This window comes from Typopeltis vanoorti, chromosome 1 (assembly GCF_054136105.1).
Source record: "Typopeltis vanoorti isolate ZY-2024b chromosome 1, IOZ_Tvanoo_1.0, whole genome shotgun sequence".
NCBI classification, from domain to species: Eukaryota; Metazoa; Arthropoda; class Arachnida; order Uropygi; family Thelyphonidae; genus Typopeltis; species Typopeltis vanoorti.
In genome coordinates this window covers 75,862,891-75,886,978 of record NC_143549.1, presented here as the reverse complement: position 1 = coordinate 75,886,978, position 24,088 = coordinate 75,862,891, and the positions used below count along the sequence as shown (strand labels likewise).

The window sequence follows — 24,088 nt, the reverse complement described above, 5'->3', positions numbered from 1 at the left end:
ACCTTCCCATGCAAATTTTCAGATGAAAATGTAAACTGAATAAGAAAACAAAAGCAAAATTTAACTTAAAAAAAATCCAAATTTATGTTTGGTATTATGGAAAACATTTTAAAAAGAATACTTAAAGAGACCACCTTTTTGATGTACAGAGCAAAAATAATCGTTGATGAGTTTATACTAATAATGAAAACACATCTTTAATTAGCAGTACTACCTAATAATCAATAAAAATAGCAAAATTAATCACAGCATTACATATTTTAAAAATTTTCTTTTCCTAGGATGTAATTGTCATAGACCTTGGGAGCTGTTCAGTCCGTGCAGGCATTCTTATGGACAGTCGTAAGTAAGATTTTTAAAATACAATTAATAGAAAATCACTTGAGGTTATTGAGTAATATTCTAAACCTTAGGTTCAGATTACTACTAGAAGTTTAAATATAAGAATATATATATAAGCAAGATTTTTATTTTATGAAGCATCCTACTTTAACTATTTTTGGCTATGGTTGTTTTATGCCATGAAATGTGATTGGAACTATATTACTGAAAAGAAGGCATCTGTTTCAATGATTAGTGAAAATGCTGATATCTAAGACCTACCTTGGTAGTGTAAAGCTCTAGGTATACAGAAACATGTGAAAACTAGATTAACTGTGTAATACAAATTAGCTTTAAAAATTAATGATAAATGTGTTGAGAATTCAAACTAGAAATATGAAACAGTAATGAATAAAACCCATGATATAAAATAAGACGAAAGAGTGATGCATAAAAATTGAGATATAGAAGTACTGAATTAAAAACCCAGAGGTATAGAAAATTAATTAATAAAATTCAAGATGTAAAAGTAGTGAATTAAAAATCAAATTATGAAAGTAATAAATAAAATTTGAGATATAAAACAGTCAAGAATAAAACCCAAGATATGAAAAGTGATGAATAAATTCCAATATATAAAGTAATGTATAAATCCAATATTTTATATTAAAGCTGGCCTGGTTGGCCAAGTGGTTAGCATATCCACTTTCCAACCAACAGGCTGTGGATTTGAATTCCACTGTGGGCATGAATGTTTGTGATTGTCTTTAGGTGGGAGATGAATTTCATTGCTTGGTGTGAGGCCTGTCTGTTTATTGGAAGCCTGAAGTCACTTTAAAAAGTTCCATGTTTGATCTATAGAGCAGGGTCTCTGAACTATGTAAAATATTATTATTATTATTATTAACATCTGACCTCCATGGAGTCAGAGACTCATTGTGGGAGGTACACACTATTGCACATAATGCTCATCCAACTGTGCCTTAGAATGATTCAGTGTGTCTGCATGCACAACACATTCAGGCAGGCATTCCACTCACTAACCACTCTCCATGCAAAGAACCTGCTCTTACACCCTGTTTATACAGTTTCCAGCAATGGCTTCTTGTTCTACACCCCCCCCCCTCCCATTTCATGAAAATACTCTTCCACATCAACCTGATAACAACCCCTGACTAGCTTATATGTCTCAATCATATCTCCCCCCCCCCTTCCTCCTATTCATGAGGCTTTGCAATTTACATTCTCTCAATCTCTCCTCATAATCCACATTCCAAACACCACTGACCACCTTTGTGAATCTTCTCTGGAGCCTTTTGAACATATCCTCATCACCACGTAAACCTGGCAGCCAGATCTGTGTACAGTAATCCATACGAGGTCTGATCAAGGAATCCATGTAAGCTTTACAAAATTACAAAGAAATTTTGTATAATACCTGCTTACCAGAGGAAGGTGAGAAACACCTAAGTTGTTGTATATGAAAGTATGTATCAGTATGAGTAATATATTGGACTTTATTTATTGTAAAACGGAAAGCTAAAAATCAAGAATAATGTCAGATTAGCATTTCATATAAAGGAATAATAGCTTAATTTATGTATTATTATATGCATAAAATCGTAAGTCGCTAGGTAAGAAATGACTAATAGGATCAATGGTCACGTCTAAGCCTCAACTACCTGTCGTAACGCCGAAGGCTGTAGCTTACAGGGAAGGCTGACGTAAGCGCTTTTCTAGAAAACAACACCTAATAGCAAGGAGGGAAAGCAAGGGGTATCAACCTAAGGGTGATGTAAGCTATCGATTGTGCGAAAAAACAATACAGAAAAGAGGGCGCTGAGAAAAAGTATTTAAGGCAATACATGCCAAGCTCAAGGCCTTTTTTTTCCTGTTTTCTTCGGGGATTTTGGAGATCGAGGACTCTCAAAGAGTGAGTGAAGATAGGACAAGCCGAGGGTGTTATGTCGACGACAGCCGGCCGTATTGATGACCTGCGCTGAGAGATATTCCACACAGATCTGTACGAGAATCAACAGCTCATGCAGAATGGTGCCAAACATTGAACAACCCACCCGAGCGAGCGGAGAAAGCTCGTAGCAACAGACATTACTTGATTTGTGTGCCACAAGATGAAGGATGACCCGAACAACACGTGGCAGCTAATAAACCTTTGGAGAGACTAGCCCTTTGTATCACATGCTTGATCTCTTTATTCATCCATCTTACACCCACCTTATTTAACCTTCTCACCTTTGGAATACATTTAGACATTGCATCTACTAAATAGTTTTTGAAAATCCCCCAAGCTGCATTGATCTCTTTTCCAGCTAACACTTCATTCCATGCTACACCCACAAGCTGTCTCCTGAGCTCTTCATAATCACCCCCCCCCCCCATAATCATCCCTCAAAAACTCAAGAAACTCATTTTCTTTACTTCCAGTTGCTATCTCATCATTCCAGTCTATATTGCCATAATTAAAATCACCCATAATGATCACCCTTTTCTTATTTGCTTGGCTAATTTGACTATACATTTCGCTATCACCACCATCCACATTACCTGGTCTATAACAAAATCCCACCAAGTATTTGATTCCATTCACCTCTATCTCACACCATACTGCCTCAAAACCACTGGCACTATTTCCTTCTTGCATCCATACTTTGTATGGACATAACTCTCACCCCCCCTCCCTTTTTAACCCTTCTATCCTCATGAAACACATCATACCCTTCCATCTCTATTCCTGTCAGGATGTCATCCTCTTCCAATAATCTTTGGGTGAACAGACGCAATTAGTGCAACCATTTCATCTGCCTTGTTTTTTATACTTCTAGCATTGGTATACAAATACAACAGCTCATTTCTGAATCTACAGCTAGTTCCACTGATACCACTCACTCGATGTGATCTCTCCATGCTAGACTGGGGCCATTTCCCTTTCTGCTTCTTCATTTTAGAACCCTTTTCAATTCCAACTGTTTCCTCTTGATTCCTGGTCATCCCATTCCTTTCCTGCCTACACATGCTTCACAAATATGATTCACAATTATTTGTCCTTCCCATTGCTGTCCTGTCAGCAATAGGAAGGACAATTAACTTAATAAAGGACTTAATAAACCAAATAAATATGTTCCCATATTTATTTGGTTTATTAAGAGAAAATAAATACTCTCTCTCTCTCTTACCATAATGATAATGTATCATACAAACATTTTTCTATTATAATCCTACTGATGAAAGACTGTAAACTCAGAATACATTAGTACTGTTGTGGGTGAGTTAAGTGTTTAGATAAGCTAGAAAGATTGCTCTAGAAACAAGATATGATACTTCTCAAGCCAATTTATAGCTTGAAACCATGATGCTGCTTACAGAGGCATCATGGTCTCAAGCTAGGCAGTGAAATTCACCTACCATTGAAATATATTCACAAATATCCATATCAGAAAGAAGAATCAAATCTACAGCCTACTTAGGGACTAGAGATGCTTTCTGCAAGATTAACAAGGCTAGCAAATAATGCTGGAATAACATAATTGGGGAAACAGAATATAATCAGAATAACCACTATATCTCTAAATTCTAAGTCATATAATTCAAGCATATTTTGTACCATATTATCACTGAAGTTGCAGCGAGTAGTTATTTCTTGAAAGCATAAGTTATTTATAGTATGGGTAAGATTTTTTTTTTTTTTAAATCTTAACAAGCAAGAATATATAAGCAAGCTTTGTATTTTCTGGAGCACCCTGATGCTGCTCATGCCACTGAACACTGAATCTTCCAAAACAATGAAAACTAAATTGTGAATATTTGAATAGGTAGCTTTCAAGACAAATTGTTAGGCCGTTAACATTCACTGCCTCTACATCATTTCAGAGGTTTGGCAACTTCATCACATGAAAATGAATGCAAAACTCACAACCAACCAGAATAGTCCATGTCCGTTTATGCAAACTACACAGGGAGCACTTCTATCTGAATTTCAAATGGCTTTCAATGGTGAGATATCATGATTACTTTTTCAACTGATATCATGATTACTTTCATATCAATCAGCCAGTTCATATTCAAAATTGCACATATTTTTATTTTATTATTTTTCCAAAAGGTATCCTTTTAACTTTCTAATTCTCACACATACTTTTATATCTTAGTTATATAATATATATATATAACTATATATATATATATATATATATATATATATATAACTATATATAATATATATATATATATATATATATTTAAAAATAATTTTTTTTTTATGTGGTTCCCACCACAAAAGGTTTCTATAAACCTATAGTACATTCATACCATGGGTGAGCTAAGGATTATTTTACAAAATGTTTGCATTTTTTTTTTTTTTTCATTTTTATGTGGTACAACCGCTAGAGGCAATGTCAGATTACCAAATAGGCAGAGTAGGCACTGGCCTATGGGCTCCGAGACACCGGATCAAAATAATATTGATTTGATTTTGAAAAAAAATTACAATCAAGCTTTCTTAAATTGTTTCCAAAAGATAAAAAATAATTATTGTTTAATAACAATAAGTTTATTTGTTTAATAACATTAATAATTTTTAATGTTATTAAACTGTATTTATGTATAAAAAATATGTTTTGTGTAATAAAATTGGGTTATTAAAATTGTTGGTTAGTAAAATTAAAAACGTATTAGGAGATAATTTGCGAGGGAGGGTCCTGAGTTTCCACTATCTAGGGGCCTCTAGAGGGCCATAAGATGTGTAGTGTTGGAAAGGAGCTCCATTTATTCATTCAGGATCTAACATGAAATGTTAGATCCTGAATGAATAACTTGTCAAGAAGTTCTCCATTCAATATATATTAACACTGTTTTCAGACATTATCTTCGGTCTAATTTCTTTTGATAGAACAATGATATTTATGGACAACAGTTTGGATTAACAATGCATAATCTCTTATCTCCCTTCCACTGATCTCTTCATGTAATATTTTGAGAAAAGTTTTCTAGCTCAATATACACCAAAGTTTACTATATGTTGGAGGTATATTGATGACATATTAATCATTTGGAAGCATAACTTATCTACTTTGCAGCATTTCCTTCATTCCTACCACCTAATATACATTTCATTTTGGATTAGAGTTGGAGAATGAAGGTAAACTATCTTTTATGGATGTTTTAGTCATGAAAAATCAGATTTTTCTGGGTATTTCACAGAGATTTCTGCAAATCTGCAAACTTACTCCCACACAGGATGCTATTTTTATGCTTTGTCCCTTCACCATCCTCCCCCAAAACCATGCATAATCCATACTCTTAAGAGGTGAGAGATCTCTAAATAATGAAGACATATATAACATATATGAAGACAATAATGAAAACTTATAGAACTTCAAACTCTTATCCATTTTTTTGTTTTTGTTTTTGATGGATACTCTAAAAACACAGCCAGACAGATATTTTTGGATAATCCTCCTCACTAAAATTGGAATATTATTATTATTACAGGTATCTCCATGGAGTCAGTAGACTCATTGCGGGAGACCCAAACTAGCAAAACAATATCTGTCATATCTCTTCTTGAATTCATTTACAGATGAAGAGCTTACAACTGAGTCAGACAATGAATTCCACTCATTCACCACCCTCCAAGCAAAAAACCTTGTTCTCACACCCTTGTTAACCACACTTTTCTTTAATTTCCAGGGATGACCTCTTCCATCACTATCACACAGTTGATTGTTCTTCCATCACTATCACACAGCTGAAACATTTCCCCTGCATCAATCCTATAAAAACCTTTCAGTAATTTAAATGTCTCTATCATATCCCCTCTTCTCCGCCTATCAACCAACCTCTGCAATCCACAAGCTCTCAATCTGTCAATGTATGGAGCATTTTTTACATCACTCACCAACTTGGTCACTCTTCTCTGAACCCTCTCCACAGCCTCTTCATCTCCAAGGAATCCAATCCAGGTGACCAGACCTGAGCACAGTAATCCAAATTTGGAAGTATCAATGCTTTATAAAGGGGAATAATAACCTCTTTATCTCTGGATATCAGTGTGTTCCTCAACAACCAAGTAATCCTATGTGCAATCTTGGACACCTTAGCAATGTGTCCCCCTGAACTTCATCTCCCTATCTACCAACACCCCTAATTCACTAGCCTCATCGATCTCTTGGAATACTGTTCCATGAATGTAGTACACAGCTGGTAATCTTTTAATCCCAAAATGCATGACTTTACACTTTTCCACATTGAACTGACATCCATTACCTTTTGCCCATTCTACCAGCTTATTTAAATCATCCTGCAAATCTTTCAACATCAGCTTGATTTTTTTATTGCTCTACCCAAATTTGCATCGAACAACTGTATATCTCCCTTTAAGCCATTTCCTATATCATTTATATACAAATTAAACAACAATGGCCCAAGCACAGAGCCCTAAGGCACACCACTGGTCACCTGCCTCATCCTGGACTCGGCTCCTCCATACACCACCTTCTGGTATCTCTCCCTGAGCCATTCTCCTATCCATATCACCAATTTAGTATCCATTCCCATCTGCTCCAATTTGCTTAACAGTGTTCCATGGGGTATCCTGTCAAAAGCCTTAGCAACAGTGGCGGCCCGTACATAAGCACTGCGGCACTGCAGCACCCCCAAGAAAAAAATGAAAAATTTTAATTTTGTGTGTGTTTATAAATAATAACAATACTTACAGCATTATATGAATGCAATACAACATGTTAATTGGAATTGTTTGATTAATGCTTTAGATTACGAAACAAATACACTGCGATCTAACGCAGTGTCGATTTATCACGTTCGACCAATTGCAGCCAGTCTTGCACGTTACAAGTGATTCCAACACTGCTCATTTGGGCAGTGTCGCTTACAGATAAATTGTATGCATGCGAGCGTTATTTCTGTGAGGTACAAAACTTTTATTATTGATGTTTGTTCGTGGCGAGGGTGAAATATTTTTAATAAAGCAATTTTTTACTATATTTTTTACGACACTGTGTCGTAAAAAATGGTATCGTAAAAAAGTGTATCGTATGCTTGCGGCGTTATTTCTGTGAGATACGAAACTTTTATTATTGGTGTTTGTTAGTGGTGAGGGTGAAATATTTGTAATAAAGCAATTTTTAATATGTAAATTTATTTATTAATAAATTGGTTACTGATTAGAAAAAAAAGAATTTTTATTTATTTATTTAAGGCAAGATATTGCCATTGCATAAAGGCAGTAGCAGACTGGAACCGTCAAATTATAGACCAGTTGGTGTTTCGTCAGTAGTTGTTAAGATCTTGGAGAAATTAATGAGGGCCCATACACAGTGATGTGCAGATGAGGGTAATATTATCCATGAGAGTCAACATGGATTTGTTAAGGGAATGCTCTTGCTTTAGTAATATGATTGCATTTTATAATAACATGACAAGAGTGGTTAATGAGAGAAAGGCATATAAAGCTGATATTTAAGTTGCATCACATGGATTTAGATGTCAGGTTAGTCAACTTGATTTAGGATTGACTATCTGATAGGTATCAGAGAGAGAGAGAGTTGTGTATGGTGGGGCAATATCAAGGAGGCAGAAGGTTACAAGTGGGGTCCCACAGGGCTCAGTACTGGGACCTGTATTGTTTAACCTTTATATCAGTGACATTGTCAGTAGATTGCAAGGGGATATTCAGTTGTTTGCAGATGATGTGAAGCTATATACCCCCTTCTTAACAGAAAAATCCATAGATTTTGCAACCTCCCAAGTCAATACCACATGATCACTTTCACCAATTGGAGATAACGAGGACACCTTACTTATGCATATATCCTCTGAACCAATAACCAGGTCCAACACTTTCACACCACGTGTCCCTTCAGTTATGTGCTGTTTCAAGTAATGACATTGAATATCCAGTAGGGATTTGATTTTCATTCCATATATTCATAATTTGTCCATCAAGATTGCTGCCTGACTTAAGGATCATAACATATGAGTAGCATTCAAGATGATACAGACAATTTGTAGCCTCCTCAGATTTCTGAAGGACAGTGTTCTCTTTTCCAGGGGTTTATAACATCCCATGGTTTAACCTGCATAGGTCAGACAAGACATAATTTTGAATTGAGAGAAAAAGAATGCCCACAGCTATATTTCTTTAGATTGCTGGTAAAGGACATGGTGGAGTTGTTCAATGAACACTTTATTGGGATATTTTATCCTGGAGAAGTAGGTTTTAATACTAAAGGGATGGAGTGAGTTGAAGGTTTAGAAGTGCAAGAAGAGAGTGTGTTTCAAATACTCAGTACTCTGGATGTCAATAAAGCAATGGGACTGGATGGGATTTTGTCACAGGTTTTGAAAGAATGTGCTAAAGAACTGACAGCTCCATTGACCTGGCTTTTCAATGAAAGTCTGGCCACAGGAAAGGTGTCCAAGGAGGGTAAGATAATGTTCATTGAACAAATGTCATTGCATAAGGGTGGTAGTAGACTGGAAGTCGCAAGCTATAGACCAGTTTGTATTTCAACAGTAATTTTTAAGATTTTGGAGAAATTAGTGAGGGATCATTTACAGCATTGGACAGATGAGGGTAATGCTACTGGTGAGAGTTTGTATGGATTTGTTAAGGGGTGCTCTTGTTTTAGTAATTTGATTGCCTTTTATAATAAAGTGACAAGAGCAGTCAATGAGGGAAAGGCATATTCTGCCCCCCCCTTTTTTTTTTGGATTTTACAAAGACAAATAACAGGACATCACACGATAAAATGATATTTAAGTTACTGCACATGGGTTTAACCAAACTGAACTAAATGACGACTTGCGACAACAGTCTAGAAACATTTTGTGTTTCTAGACTGTTGTCGCAAGACTCATCATGGACCTCCCATGATGAGTCTTGTGACTCCATGGAGGTCTTGAATAATAATAATAATATATACACTATTTTTAAATTAATTTTATTGACTGATTTTTTGTCTTATACTCTGATGGCACTTTTTGAAAATTAATACTTAAGGAATTGACAGCGTACAATAGAAATATAAATTAAATCAACTTTAATGTATACTTTCCGATATTTCGGCAACATCATGTTGCCATCGAGCAAATGAGAAACGAAGTGAGGAAGCTGCCATTTTCCTAAAGTCCTGATGTTGACCCCTGGTGGGCTATATTAGGTGTTCTTGGCCTTTGGGCTGAAGTTCAAGTTTCCAGAGTGGCTGTACTGGTGAAATCAGATGTGGTCCTTGTGTTCTGATATTCTGATATTTGCTGTCCTACCTGTTTGGCCAAAGTAGAACAGTTTACAGCTGCAAGGGACCTGGTATACACCAGGTAGGTCTAGGGGAAGTGGTTGGTCTTTAGTGGAGCAGGTAGGGGATGCCAATTTTCTGTATGGTCTGTAACAAGTGGTCAAGTCATGTTTTTTTAGGATTTTGTTGATTTTTTGCAAGGTGCCTTGGATGTAGTGAATGGTGATGGATTTAGAGTAATCTTTTTTTGTGAAGGGGGAGGAGGTGGGTTGTAGATATCTTGTTTTAGTATTTTTTGAATTTTTTTGGGGGGAGAGTAGCCATTGGCTGAGAAAGTGTTAAGGATGTGATTTAGTTCAGTGGTTAGGGCTTGGTCATTTGAACAGATTAGTTTAGCCCTGTTGAATAGTGTCTTAAGCCCAAATTTGGGAAACATACATCAAAAGAACTTCATCCCAAAGGCCAAGAACACCTAATATAGCCCACCAGGGGGATACCATCAGGACTTTAGGAAAACAGTAGCTTCCTCGTTTCGTTTCTCATTTGCTGTTATGTATTACTTGCGTGCACATGTCTTTATCTTAAGTTCCTATGAAGATGGCAACGTGACGTTGCCAAAATATCGGAAAGTATATATTAAAGTTGATTTAATTTATATTTCTATTGTACGCTGTCAATTCCTTAAGTGTTAATTATCATGTTTAACCAGTGTATAAGCCTTTCTACAAGAGGCACTTTTTGAAATGCTTCTGTTCTTTTGTATTTTAACCCTGTTTTATTTCCCATTGTCATTGTACTGAAGATGCCTTTTGATACTATGGTGAACATTTTGCATAATTAAAATGGTTATTATTATTATTATTAACACGGACCTCCGTGAAGTTAAGACTCATCACAAAAGACATTCACTGTCACACGTACAAAGCTCATCAAACTGTGCTTCAAACTCATTCAACATGTCTGCATTCACCAAACTGTCAGGCAATGCATTCCACTTGCCAGCCACTCTGACCATGCCCCATATTGTTTCTCAATCCATTGCTCAGCATCACACCTTCCTTATCACTTTCCAGGGATGGCCTCTTGTTCTATCCCTTCTTCTATTCTATGAAAAATCTCCTCTGCATTAAACTGGTAACAATCCCTTATCAACTTATATGTCTGAATTGGAATCATATCCTCTCTCCTCCTCTTTCTAATCATGAGTCTGAAAATTGCATTCCCTCAGTCTGTCTTCATATCCCAGATTCCAAAGATCACTTACTACCTTTTCAGTCTTCTCTGGACCCTTCCTGATGTACCCTCATCACCATGAAAACCAGATGTCTAAATCTATGCACAGTAATGATGAGCTGAGTAGAAGAGCATTAATAATGAATAGTATGATAACCAGAATATGTCAGAAGAGAGTGGCTTGGAATTCGTGGTGCTTGGAGGGCATTTGAGGACAGAAAGGAACTGTATGCAAGAGACCATTTGCATTTGAATGAGAAGGATGTAGGCATCTGGAGAGATTGCTGTTCTCTGAATGAGTCAGTGTGTCAATGCAGGGAAACTAAAAGTACTAGGATGGATGTTAGCAGGGGCAACCTCTTGTGGGAATAGGTGCTTGGGAGAAGGGGAAATACATCGGGTAATGCTGAGTCCAATGGAGTCAGGAGGGGGATAAGGACAGATATAGAAACAGTGCCATTTTTATGCTTTGTACTAATGCCAGGAGTATCTGGAATAAAGGAGATGAATTAGTGGTGCTGATAGCATCAGCCTATCTGAAGATTATTGGGACGTGGTTGGTTGACGGAAGATGATATAATAATAGGAATAGAAGTAGCAGGGTACAGCATTTTTTGAAAGAATAGGAAGGGAAAATGCAGTGGTGGAGAACTGCTTATGATCAGTGATGACTTATGTCCTCTCAGAGTGGAGGCTTTGGAGAGCAGTGACACTAATGATTTTGGAAGCATATGGTGTGAAGTAGAGGTGGGAAAGACAGGATATTTAGTGGGGTGTTGCTACAAACCAAGGAGCACAGAGGGTAGGAACCAGGAGATGTTTAGATAGTTGAGCTTGACAAGTGCAAGAAGAATGATTATTATGGGAGATTTTAACTGCGGCAGTATAAATTGGGAAGAGGAAATGCATGCAGTAATAAGGGAATGGACTTTATAGAATTCTTGAGGGACAAATGTTTTAGGCAACATGTAATAGAAGGAACACAAGGTTCAAGAGTTTTGGATTTGGTACACAAAGTTCAGGAGTTTTGGATTTGGTACATGAGGTTCAAGAGTTTTGGATTTGGTACACAAGGTTCAGGAGTTTTGGATTTGGTACATGAGGTTCAAGAGTTTTGGATTTGGTACACGAGGTTCAAGAGTTTTGGATTTAGTCATAGCATCTGAAGAGCTGATTATAACTGAGATGGCATCTCTTCTCCCAGTTGGAGAGATAGAGAGAGTGACCATGTGGTTTTGATTTGGAAGATGAATAGACATGCAGGAGCATCAAAGAGAAGAGAATATATGTGGAATTATAAGGCAGATGATTGTAATAATCTTAGATATCAACTTGGGGCAGCTCCATGGAGGGAGGAATTGGAAGGGCGAGATATCATTATTGCTTTGGAAATGATGAAAGAATATTTTTAGCAGCAATAGTAAGCTGTATTCCACGAGTGAAGAATAGGACACAGTTTGGTGTAAAGTGGATGAGAAACAATATCAAACAGGAACTGCAGGTGAAAAAGAGGTTATGGAAGAGATATAAGAAGGGGGGGGGGAAGATGCATGAAAAATATAATACTTAGGCCAGGAGAGTGACTAGTATGATAAGGAAGGCAAAACTGGAATATGAGAAGAGATTAGCCCTAAGATCCAAAGAAAATCCTAGGGAATTTTTTAGCTATATGGCCAGTAGGAGGAGAAATGATTGTGGAAGAATTGTTGGATAAAAAGGGAATAGAATGACTGATGCAGAGGATATAATGGAGTTGTTCAATGAACACTTTATTGGAGTATTTCATTCTGGAGAAGTAGGTTTTAATACTAGACGGATAAGTCAGGTTTGAGGTTTAGAGGTGCAAGAGGAGAGTGTGTGTGTTTCAAATACTGAGTACTCTGGATGTCAATAAAGCTGTGGGACTGGATGGAATTTCGCCATGGGTTTTGAGAGAATGTGCTAAAGTGCTAACAGCTCCATTGACCTGGCTTTTCAATGAAAGTCTTGCTATGGGAAAGGTATCCAACGAATGGAAGGAAGGCAAGATATTGCCATTGCATAAAGGCAGTAGCAGACTGGAACCGTCAAATTATAGACCAGTTGGTGTTTCGTCAGTAGTTGTTAAGATCTTGGAGAAATTAATGAGGGCCCATACACAGTGATGTGCAGATGAGGGTAATATTATCCATGAGAGTCAACATGGATTTGTTAAGGGAATGCTCTTGCTTTAGTAATATGATTGCATTTTATAATAACATGACAAGAGTGGTTAATGAGAGAAAGGCATATAAAGCTGATATTTAAGTTGCATCACATGGATTTAGATGTCAGGTTAGTCAACTTGATTTAGGATTGACTATCTGATAGGTATCAGAGAGAGAGAGAGTTGTGTATGGTGGGGCAATATCAAGGAGGCAGAAGGTTACAAGTGGGGTCCCACAGGGCTCAGTACTGGGACCTGTATTGTTTAACCTTTATATCAGTGACATTGTCAGTAGATTGCAAGGGGATATTCAGTTGTTTGCAGATGATGTGAAGCTAAGAAGGGATATTAGTAATAGTGCAGATGTGGCAGCATTGCAAGAGGATTTGAATAAACTGGAGATGGGCAAATGTATTGGGATTTCAGTTTAATGCAACTAAATGTCAAGTCTTGAAGTTTGAGATACACTGATGAGAAACTGCATACTCTGTTGGAGGAACTCTACTGGAAGAAGTAGGGGAGGCAAGAGATCTGGGAGGTGATGATTGATAGAAACCTGAAATTCAGGGAACATGTTGCAAAGGCAGTGAAGGTAACCCAGAGGATTGCTGCAGTACTGAGAAAGGATGCTGATCTGCAGAGATATAAGAGTTGTCATTCCATTGTATAAAGTCCTGATCAGACAACACTTGGACTATTGTTCTCAGATTTTGTCCGTAGGATTTGAAGGGGATAAATTAACTGTAGAAACGGTGCAAAGGCAGATAACAAAAATGGTATCAGGACTGTACAATGTTAGTTATGAAGACAGGCTGAGGGAATGTAGACTGCAGTTTGGTGGATAGAAGAAGGAGAGGTGATATGATCAAGATTCTTAAACTGTTGAGAAGTAGCTATAGGATTGACATTGGGGGGGGGGGAGTTCTTTCGCTTGGTGGAACAGAGGGAAGGAGCAAGGACAAGGGGCCATCCCTGGAAGTTATGAAAAGAGGCTGTGAGCAAGAGGATGGGGAGTGGTTTCTTTATATGGAGGATGGTTGAACCATAGAATACATTGCCTGATAGAGTGGTGGGAGCACGAGCGGTCAATGAGTTCATGGAGTGGTATGATAGACTATGTTTTCTAGTATAGACCTCCCACGACGAGGCTTGTGATTCCATGGAAGCCTGAATCATCATCATCATCATAATAATAATAATCCATACGGGACATGGTCAAGATCTTATACAAAGGAAGGAACTATAATCTCCTTATTTCTTCATGTCACGGATCTCTTCATCATTGCCATAAACTGATATGATGATTTCACAGCTTGTCCAATATGACCCTTGAGCTTCAGGTCCTTGTCTACCTCCACTGCCAAATCTCTCATCTCCTATACCTCCTTCAAAATTTCCCCACAAAGTGTGTACTTCACATCCCATCATTGCTTACCAAATTTAAGAACCTTACACTTTGCAATGTTGAACTGAGTACCTTTCATTTACCCACTCATACAATCTATTCAAGTCCTCCTATATGGCCGTTTGCTTGACTCTCATCATTCTCCTAGTTTTGTATCGCCTACTAAGTTCCACATCTCCTGTTAAACCCATCCCAATATCAATAATATACAGGTTATAATATATATACAAATCTTGGACTATACAAGGACTTGAAAGTATTGTTAAAGGTAGCAAAAGAAAAGAGTGACAGAGTTCGGATGGTGAGTCTGTTGCCGCGGTACGACAGAGAGGAGTTTAGGAGGGCCATAATCGCAAATGACTATATTCACAGGTTATGCAGACGGTGTGGTGTGGAATCATGGACGTGTGGAATGAGTTTGATGGGCGAAAGGATTTATACAAGATGGATGGCCTGCATTTGAATTGATTTGGTGTGCGGAGACCGGAAAAAGTGTTGCTGAATGAAGTCAAAATGGATGTGCAGAACCAGGGAAACTAGAACTACCAAGGAGGGTGCGAAGTGGATATGCGGACATCAGTGAGACAGTTGAGTGTAAGATTGTGTATACTGTACCCGAGCCAGTACTAAGGAGAAGAAATTGGAATGGGATAGTTAGAATAAAGCATCAAGATAGGGGTGGGACAAAGGGACCTCTGCATTTCATGTATACTAAAGCCAGGAGTATTAGGAACAAGAAGGAAGAATTTTTTGCCTTGATTGGCTCTTCCTGGTGACAGGCTATTGGCATTAGTGAAACATGGCTGACAGAAGATGATATAGTAAGTGGGATAGAATGTGTAGGTTATAGTTTTTAGGAGGGACAGAGAGAATAAAATGGGAGGAGGAGTGTTATTGATGACAGCTGATGAACTGCAGCCAAGGAGAATTGAAGTTGTATTGCAGGATAGTGAAAAGAGCTCATTTGAGGCTATTTGGTGTGAGAATGGTGAAATGAGTGGAGTGCCCTTCTACAATGAGTCAGACTCCTTGGAGGTGTCATGTAATAGTGATAACACCTTAACTACAACTCTAGATATATACTTAATATATAAATATTAGTAAACATGACAAAATTTCATGCTTGGTGGGGTGTCGCCTGGTTAAACAAGCCCTCCGTTGTTTTTGCCAGGGAACCAGGGCAAACAGCAAAAAGTCAGCTACCAGAACAAATCTGTTCTGGTAGCTGATTTGTTCTGGTAGCTGACTATCAACATAAGAAGCCTGAATGGCAAAGACATGGAGCTAGCTGAGGAATTAGATAAGTACCAGATCGACATAATAGGGGTGACTGAAACAAAAAAGACAAAAATTGGTGAGATCTTTCTGAGCAATAAATACAAAATGTTATATTCAGGCAATGACAATCAAGGAAAAGAAGGAGTAGCCATAGTATTCAACACTAAATACGAGGCTAATCTTCTTGAATGGCATGCAGTCTCAAGTAGAGTGATGTGGGCAAATATCAGAATGGGGATATACTAAATTTAGTTTAATCCTTTATCCAAGTGTGTGCAAACAAAGTTTACACCTCAAAGTATCTTCAGGACTGGGGTAAAGTGGTACAACACTGGGCGACTCCTTGCAAAGGTGGAGCAAGCTACCAACACTCCTATCTCAGTATCTCCCATAATGCAAAACACATCTCCTTGCGGATATGTATAATGTCATGCTTTAAGGGAGGAGACACTACTCAGACTAGTTTTGACCTTTATTGAGGTCTCTTCAGTGGGAGCCAGGCCCAAATGGAGATACCAAGGCAGAAGCATTAGCAAGGTCATCTCCTCCTATAGGAGCTGCCAAACGGTGTGCCACCTTTTTTTTAAATTACTCTGGATTTAGAGAAAGATATTGAAAGTTTATTTTTCACTTGGTCAGACTATAATAAATTTAGTTTAATCCTTTATCCAAGTGTGTGCAAACAAAGTTTGCGCCTGAAAGTATCTTCAGGACTTGGGTAAAGTGGTACAACACCGGGCGACTGCTTGCAAAGGTGGAGCAAGCAAGAGTAATTTAATAAAAAGGTGGCACACCGTTTGGCAGCTACTATAGGAGGAGATGACCTTGCTAATACTTCTGCCTTGGTATCTCCACTTGGGCCTGGCTCCCACTGAAGAGACCTTAATAAAGGTCGAAACCAGTCTAGGTAGTGGCCCCTCCCTTAATGCATAACATTATACATATCCGCAAGGAGATGTGTTTTGCATTATGGGAGATACTGAGATAGGAGTGTTGGTATCTTGCTCCACCTTTGCAAGGAGTCGCCCGGTGTTGTACCACTTTATCCCAGTCCTGAAGATACTTTCAGGCGCAAACGTTGTTTGCACACATTAGGATAAAGGATTAAACTAAATTTATTATAGTCTGACCAAGTGAAAAATAAATTTTCATCAGAATGGGGAACTGGACAATGAGACTTATTTGTGCCTATGGTCCCACAGAAGGGTCTACTAAGGTAGACGTGGAGGAATTTTTTGAGACTTTTAGAAAACAACTGACACCTGACACAATGAAAAAGGAAAAGTTGGTCCTTGTTGGGGATCTAAATAGCAGAGTAGGAAATGATTGTCAGACATACAAAAATATTTTGGAAAAATTTGTAGAAAAGAGCAAAGCTAATAATAATGGCAAATACTTGTTGGATTTCTGCTCAGAACTTGCACTAGTTATTGCTAACACCATGTTCCAACATAAAAATGTGCACAAATTCACATGGAGAGAGGAGGCAAGGAATAATAAAAGTCTCATTGACTATGTTATTGTTGATAGTGATGTTTTCTCCCTGGTGCAGGTCACCAGAGCGTACAGAGGATTTGAAATTGGAAGTGATCACTATTTAGTCTTGAGCAGGATAAAATTGAATTTCATATTGAAAAGAATAACGTGTAAGAAAGTTTAAAAGTGAATAAAAGTTGAGCAGCTCTCAGATGTGAACTGTAGACTGAAATACGGAAATATTATTGAAAAAAAAATGAAAGAGTTTTAGAACAGGAACCAAACCTTGGAGATTCAGTGGCAAGCCTTCAAGAAAACCCTGATTGATTCAGCCAGAGAGGCATGTGGTGAGGTTGTCTGCAAGGATAGAAAAATCAGAACTCCATGGTGGATACAGGAAGTCAAAGAGGCAGTGAAGGGAAAAGAAGAAAGCATATCAAAAGTTCCTGACAAATAAGTCAGCTTGTGCTCTTAGAGAATACAGAGACAAATGTAAGAAAGCTAAACACTGTGTAAAACTGGCTAAACAAAAGTCATGGGAGGATTTTGGCAAGAACATAGAAAATAAATATCAAGAAGTTGGCAAAATATTCTGGAGGTTGTTGAAGGAGCTTAGACATGGAGGAAAGAGTGCTGTAAAAGGACTTAGAGATGATGAAGGTGACATGAAAACGGGAGAAAAAAAGATGTCCTTGAAGTATGGAGTAATTACTTCGAAAAATTGCTAAATGAAACAAGCAGTGATAGCACAATGGTAAAAACATTCAAGAGGCATACAGTCAGGAATACATATCCATACTTGAAGTAGAAAAAACCATCAAAGCCTTGAAATGTGGAAAGGCAGCAGGAGTAGATGATTTTCAACCAGAAATGCTGAAGTATGGTGGTATAAAAGTCTTACAGTGGCTGCACTGCATAGTTCTGAAAGTCTGGGCAGAGGGACGAATTCCCAATGATTGGAGTAGAACTCTAATAGTACCCATATGTAAAAAGGGAAATAAAACTGAATGTGAGAATTACAGGAGTATTTCCCTACTGAGTGTGCCTGGTAAGATTTATGCAAGCATACTTGAGAAACGGTTGAGAAGAATTGTGGAAGAAAAGCTTGGTGAAGAACAAGCTGGATTCAGGTCAAATAGAGACTGTCAGGATCAGATCTTCACTTTATGACAAATAGTTGAAAAATCATGGGAATATTACAAAGATTTGTATTCAACTTTTGTCGATTTAGAAAAGGCATATGATAAGGTGCCAGAGCAGAAGCTATTCAATACGTTACAGTTATACGGTGTCAATGGAGCATTATATCAAGCAATACTTAGTCTTTATTTGAGTTGTAAGTCAGCAGTTAGAATTGAAGGAAGTACAGGAAGGTGGTTTGATGTTAAATCTGGTGTCAGACAAGGATGTACATTATCTCCTGTGTTATTCATTATCTATATGGATCACATAATGAAGGAAAGGGTATTAAACCTGATATCAAAATTGATATGTTAATGTCAGCTCTTATGCTGATGATGTTATACTTCTAAATGAATCTGCTACAAGTTTGCAAGATTCCTTGACTAAATTGAATAACTGTTGTAATATGGTATGAAGGTCAGCATTAAAAAGACAATGGCAATAGGCAGAATTGTTGAAAATGTCAACAGTGTTGTGAACGGGAACCTGTGGAACAAGTAAAACATTTCATTAATTGGGCACGATTTTTAGTGAAGATGGTAAATTAAATAGGGAAATAGACAACAGAATCAACAAAGCTGGTATAGTAGGAAGTCAATTGAATAAATTCATATGGAATAAGAGAGAAATTAGTCGGAACACTAAATTAGCTGTATACAAGGCAGTGTTCAAACCAATTTTAACTTATGGATCTGAGAGCTGGGTCAGACGTAAAACACTTGACCAAAGACTAGAGACCACAGATATGAGAGTGCTGAGAAAGATTAGAGGCGTGAACAGATTGAATCAATGGAAATATCATATTAAAAACGAGGATATTAGGAATGAGCTTGACATTGTCAGCATCCAGGAATGTGTTAGCAGAGCTAACCTCAGGTGGTATGGTCACTTAAACAGAATGGGTGAGGAAAGATTAGCCAAACAAGTGTTCTCTGCCAGGTTGGCAGGAAAATGACCCAGAGGAAGACCAAGATATAGGTGGATTGATACAGTACAAAGTGCCTTAGACGATAGAAATATAAGATCTGATAATGTTGGAGTTTTGACAAGTAACAGGCTGATTTAGAGGAAAATTGTAGATAGGAAGTTAGTAATGATGTAAATTTTTCATGTAGTACTTATCATATCCTGTATACCCCCTTGAGGGTACATGGCAGGAATTTGATGATGATGATGATGATGTATATTAATATTAAGAATTAATATACTTAAGGGAACATTTCCTTAAGACACAGTGTTATGTCAATGCCCTATGGCCTTATTGGCATCAAGCTTTGTTAATCCCTTGTATATCTGTTGACCATGCACCAGTAAGCCATCTTCTCTCACTCTCTCTGCACTTGCACTTCTCATGATTCCACACTGATGATGAAACATCCTGATGAATTGCTCACTGAATACTTCAACCAGGTCCTCTGATGCAGCTACCAATCTACATTTTCATCCATTAATATCATCTTAACATGATCACTCTTCCATCTACTTCCCACATTTCGAAAAACCTACCTAGGATTTTTCTTGTCCTGATTTGCTCAAACTGCACTTTTGCTATCCATACCAACTGAGTCACCTTCCTTGCCTGCTCTTTATACAACTAAATTTGACCATTATTCTTCCTGTGTTGCCTTCTTCTTCTTCAAGATTTCATGCTTAATCTCTTCATTCATCCACTTGACACCTACCGTATTCAGCATTTTGATATTCAGAATATATTCACACAATGATGCTGTTAGAGGATCTGATAAAAGGATGCTGAAAAATAGCTCTTGGACAGTGTTGAAGCAGCATTTATCTCCTTCCTGCTTAACTCCTCATTCTACGGAATGAGAAGCTTCAAGCTGTTTCCTACGCTTTACATAATCACCAATCTTGTAGTTTGACATACTGTACATCCTTTCCTTACAGGAGTTTTCATATGGCTGCCACAACTCAGGTGATCACTTCATGATCACTCTCACAAACTGGAGAAAAATGTGACACTGCATTCACAGTCACATCATCTGATGAAGTGATCAGATCTAAAAACTTTCAATCCTCACATCTCCTCCTTTACATTCCTAAGATTGTTGTTTCTTAACAACTCAAGAAATTCATTTTCTTCATTCCCATATGCTGTCTCTTCATTTCATTTGATATTACCATAATTAAAATGATCATATCCATAACGATCATCATTCCCTTGTTTCCAAGTTGCTTATACATTTCTTCTTCATCACTACTCTCCATATTCCCTGACATCTATAACATCATCCAGCTAAATATCTATTCCTTTCAACCACACCATACTGTTTCAAAACCATTGCCACTATTTCTCTCTTGCATCTCCACTATGAAAGGTGGAGTTGAAAGAGAGAAATTTGCCTGCTATTATCATAGCACTCCTCCTTCTTGTCCCTTTTTTGGGCAAATAAACTCAACCAGTGAAACATTTTCATCTCCCTTATTTCTGATGCTTCTGGAATTCAGAAGTAAACACACAAGTTCACTTTTATCTCATAACTAGTCCTACCCATGCCACCTGTTGATTGTGATTTCCTACATCTGCCCATGCCCAATTATGTTTATCACCATTTATCCCATATATCTCTTTAGACTAATCTACTCCCTTTATATCCCAGGTCATCCCATTCATACATTGAACATCACTATTACACAGTCACAACTGCATAATAGATGTTAGAAGCACAACTGCTTCTAACATCCATTCTCCTTATGCTATGTCTCCCTGTCCACCCTGCCCCCCCCCCCCCGTTTCCTTGTCCATTTTGCACTTGTATTCTCATCATCTCTCACACTATTACTACTACAGTACTTTCTCACCTGTTACACTCTCTTGATCTTTTTGCTTCACATATTGCTTTCTCTGATCCTTGCTCACATCTTATTTCACTTCCTTCTAGAAACAGTTGACTCACACCAAGTCCATTTAAATGCAGTCTGGCACTTTTATCCTTCCTCCCACCCTTAAATACATCCCATGCATTTAAAAACTACACTCTCTTCTCCTCTCACAGTTCTGCCAACATATCATTCATGATTATTGCTCTCCATGTCAACTTATCAGTGTTATACCTTGGCAACACACTGACATTATCTAATCACAGTTTTCACCCTCCTCAATAACCACTTGATATCCATCCTCACATTCTCCTTATGTTCATCCAAAACATTTATTCCCACAACCGCCATTAATTCTCTTTGCTCATTTCCTTCTGATATCCAAAGCATCAGTTATCTTGCTCATCCTCAATTCTGGAAAACAGACCTTGTGGGTCCTCTCATTATTACACTTTTAATAATGAAATATCTATACATCGCTACTTTAAAGTGATTCATCACTTCTCTTTCTCTACTTTCTTTCATTCTGTCCTTTTTTACCCTTTCATTCCAATCCATCAAATGTCTAATCTCACTGTGCATATTCCTCATTTCATTTCTTATTCTGATTAACTCATTCTTTATATCTTGCATTCCAGCAGTTACACCCACACTCTCTCTCTCTCTCTCTCTCTCTCTCTGTCACTCCTTCAGTCTCACTCCTCTCATTTTGTAATTGTTTCCTTTTGTTCCCACATTCTTGCTTGTGTTTAGTTCCTCATTCATCCTGTTTTTCACTTCCACAGCCTTACTCACTTTTGTTCTGTAATTCACACAGCTTTTTTGCGCTCACAATTAAATTACCTTTCATTCCATCAGTTTGTTTCAATATTCATTGATAACTTGTAGTCCAACAAAAGATTGTACGTTGTACAGATCCATACCTTCTCTTTTGTCCTGTTCGGTCTCTCTCTCTACAAACACATCTTCCACATTTTGCAATGCATACCTTCTGCACTCACAACAAACCATTCTAAAAAAAATCTACACATGCCATTAAATACATTTAATCTTTATGCCACACAAAGTATAGATCTCATTCACATGATATCATTTCATTTTCCAACACAAGCTACAAAAATTGAGTAAACATCAGTTTTAAAACCTTAACAAAGCTCCACAACCACACAGTTAAGCTAAACTATTAAAAATAAACAAAATTTTACTAAAATGCAGTCCATATCATGAATTATCATACAAAATAATACTTAGCTTTTCCACACCTGTTTCCAACAGCCTGGTGCCTAGCAACCTTCTAGAGGAATTTTCACATAAGTTTTTTTTTTTTTTTCAATTTCTAATTTAATGCAATTATGACAACTTATGTAGTTTATCTTAGATAAAAAGAAAAGTGTTTAGTTTTCTTATTTATGCACTACATTCTAAAAGTTTTTTTTTTTTTTTGCAGCTTCTCTTCCACAAGTGTTTTTTCCTACTGTGTGTGCAAGAGACAGAGAAAGGTATGATTCTTTCACTAATAATCTAAACATCAAAGCAATGACAAGTTTAATATATGTTAAGTTATTATTGTTATTTTGTGACATCTCCAAGGAATTAATTCACAGACTTAATGAAAGACCATCTAAACTACACAACACAGTTCGCTATTCACACAATTTCATCCTCAATTTAAACACTACACCATTGTCCACTATTTACACACTATGCCAATCTGTCACCTCCACTAATAGTCTTATTGTCTGTTGGATTCATTGGCAAATTACCTGCATGCAGGTTGAAAACTTTAAATTTCCAGGAAAAAAAGTTCTGCTTCTTCTATATGAAATTGACTTAATCACACACAGTTGAAAAATGCCCATTAAGCTTTGTCTTGTTATTATTATTATTATCCTAAGATCCCATGTAGTCACAAACTTATCTATGAGTTCCCTTTTGTCATGCACATAGCTCATTATTATTATTATTATTACGGGCAACTCCAGGGAGTCGACAGACTAATCGAGGGAGGCCTTAACATCATGTCAAGAACAACTATTCGACATTCACACAGTATCTATCATACCTCGCCTTGAACTCATTCACAGTCATGCACCCACAACAGACTCTGGCAGCTTATTCCACTCATTCACCACTCTCCAAGTAAAAAACCCTAGCTCTAACACCCTTGCTAACCACATTCTTGCCCAGCTTCCATGTATGTCCCCTAGTCCTCCCACCAGCAGTCCTATTCTCAAAAATATTTTCTGAATTAATCTTATAGAAATCCTTCAGTAATTTGAATGTCTCAATCATATCACCCCTTTTCCGCCTATCAACCAATTTCTGCAACCCACAAATCTTCAACCTGTTCTCATAAGGTTCATTCCACAGACCTGCTATCATCTTCGTCACTCATCTCTGGATCCTCTCAACCTCCTCCCCATCAAGAAGAAACCTTGCTGACCAAATCTGGGCACAGTAGTCTAGATGGGGTCTTATCAAGACTTGATACAAAGGAACAATAACCTGTTTGTCTCTGCTCGTCAAAGTATTTTTCAACATCCAAGTGATTTGATGAGCTGATTTAGCCACTTTTGCAATGTGCCCCCCTAAGCTTCAACTCTCTATCCACCAACACTCCCCAATCCCTGGCCTCATCAATCTCCTGGAGTACGGTTTCACCAATGTGATATACTGCTGATAATCTTTTCACCCCAAAATGCATAACCTTACACTTTGCCACATTAAATTGACATCCATTTTCCTTAGCCCAGTCCTCCAAACTATCCAAATCATCTTGCAAAATTTTGACATTCTGTGCACTCACTATTGCTCTACCCAACTTTGCATCATCAGCAAACAAGTGAACACTTCCTCTCAGATCCTTTCTTATATCATTAATGAACAAATTGAAAAGTA

General features: G+C 37.5%; 1 protein-coding gene across 2 annotated transcripts in view; it reads left to right on the top strand.

The window, feature by feature from the left end:
* LOC150110102 (uncharacterized) overlaps nucleotides 1-24,088 on the top strand; it is a 268,812-nt gene that overhangs the window by 160,299 nt on the left and 84,425 nt on the right. For both annotated transcript variants that reach the window (XM_090391413.1, XM_090391419.1), the window contains exons 8-9: nucleotides 282-342; nucleotides 22,638-22,689. In XM_090391413.1, the coding sequence (XP_090247539.1) occupies nucleotides 282-342; nucleotides 22,638-22,689 (113 nt within the window). The remainder of the gene's footprint in view (nucleotides 1-281; nucleotides 343-22,637; nucleotides 22,690-24,088) is intronic.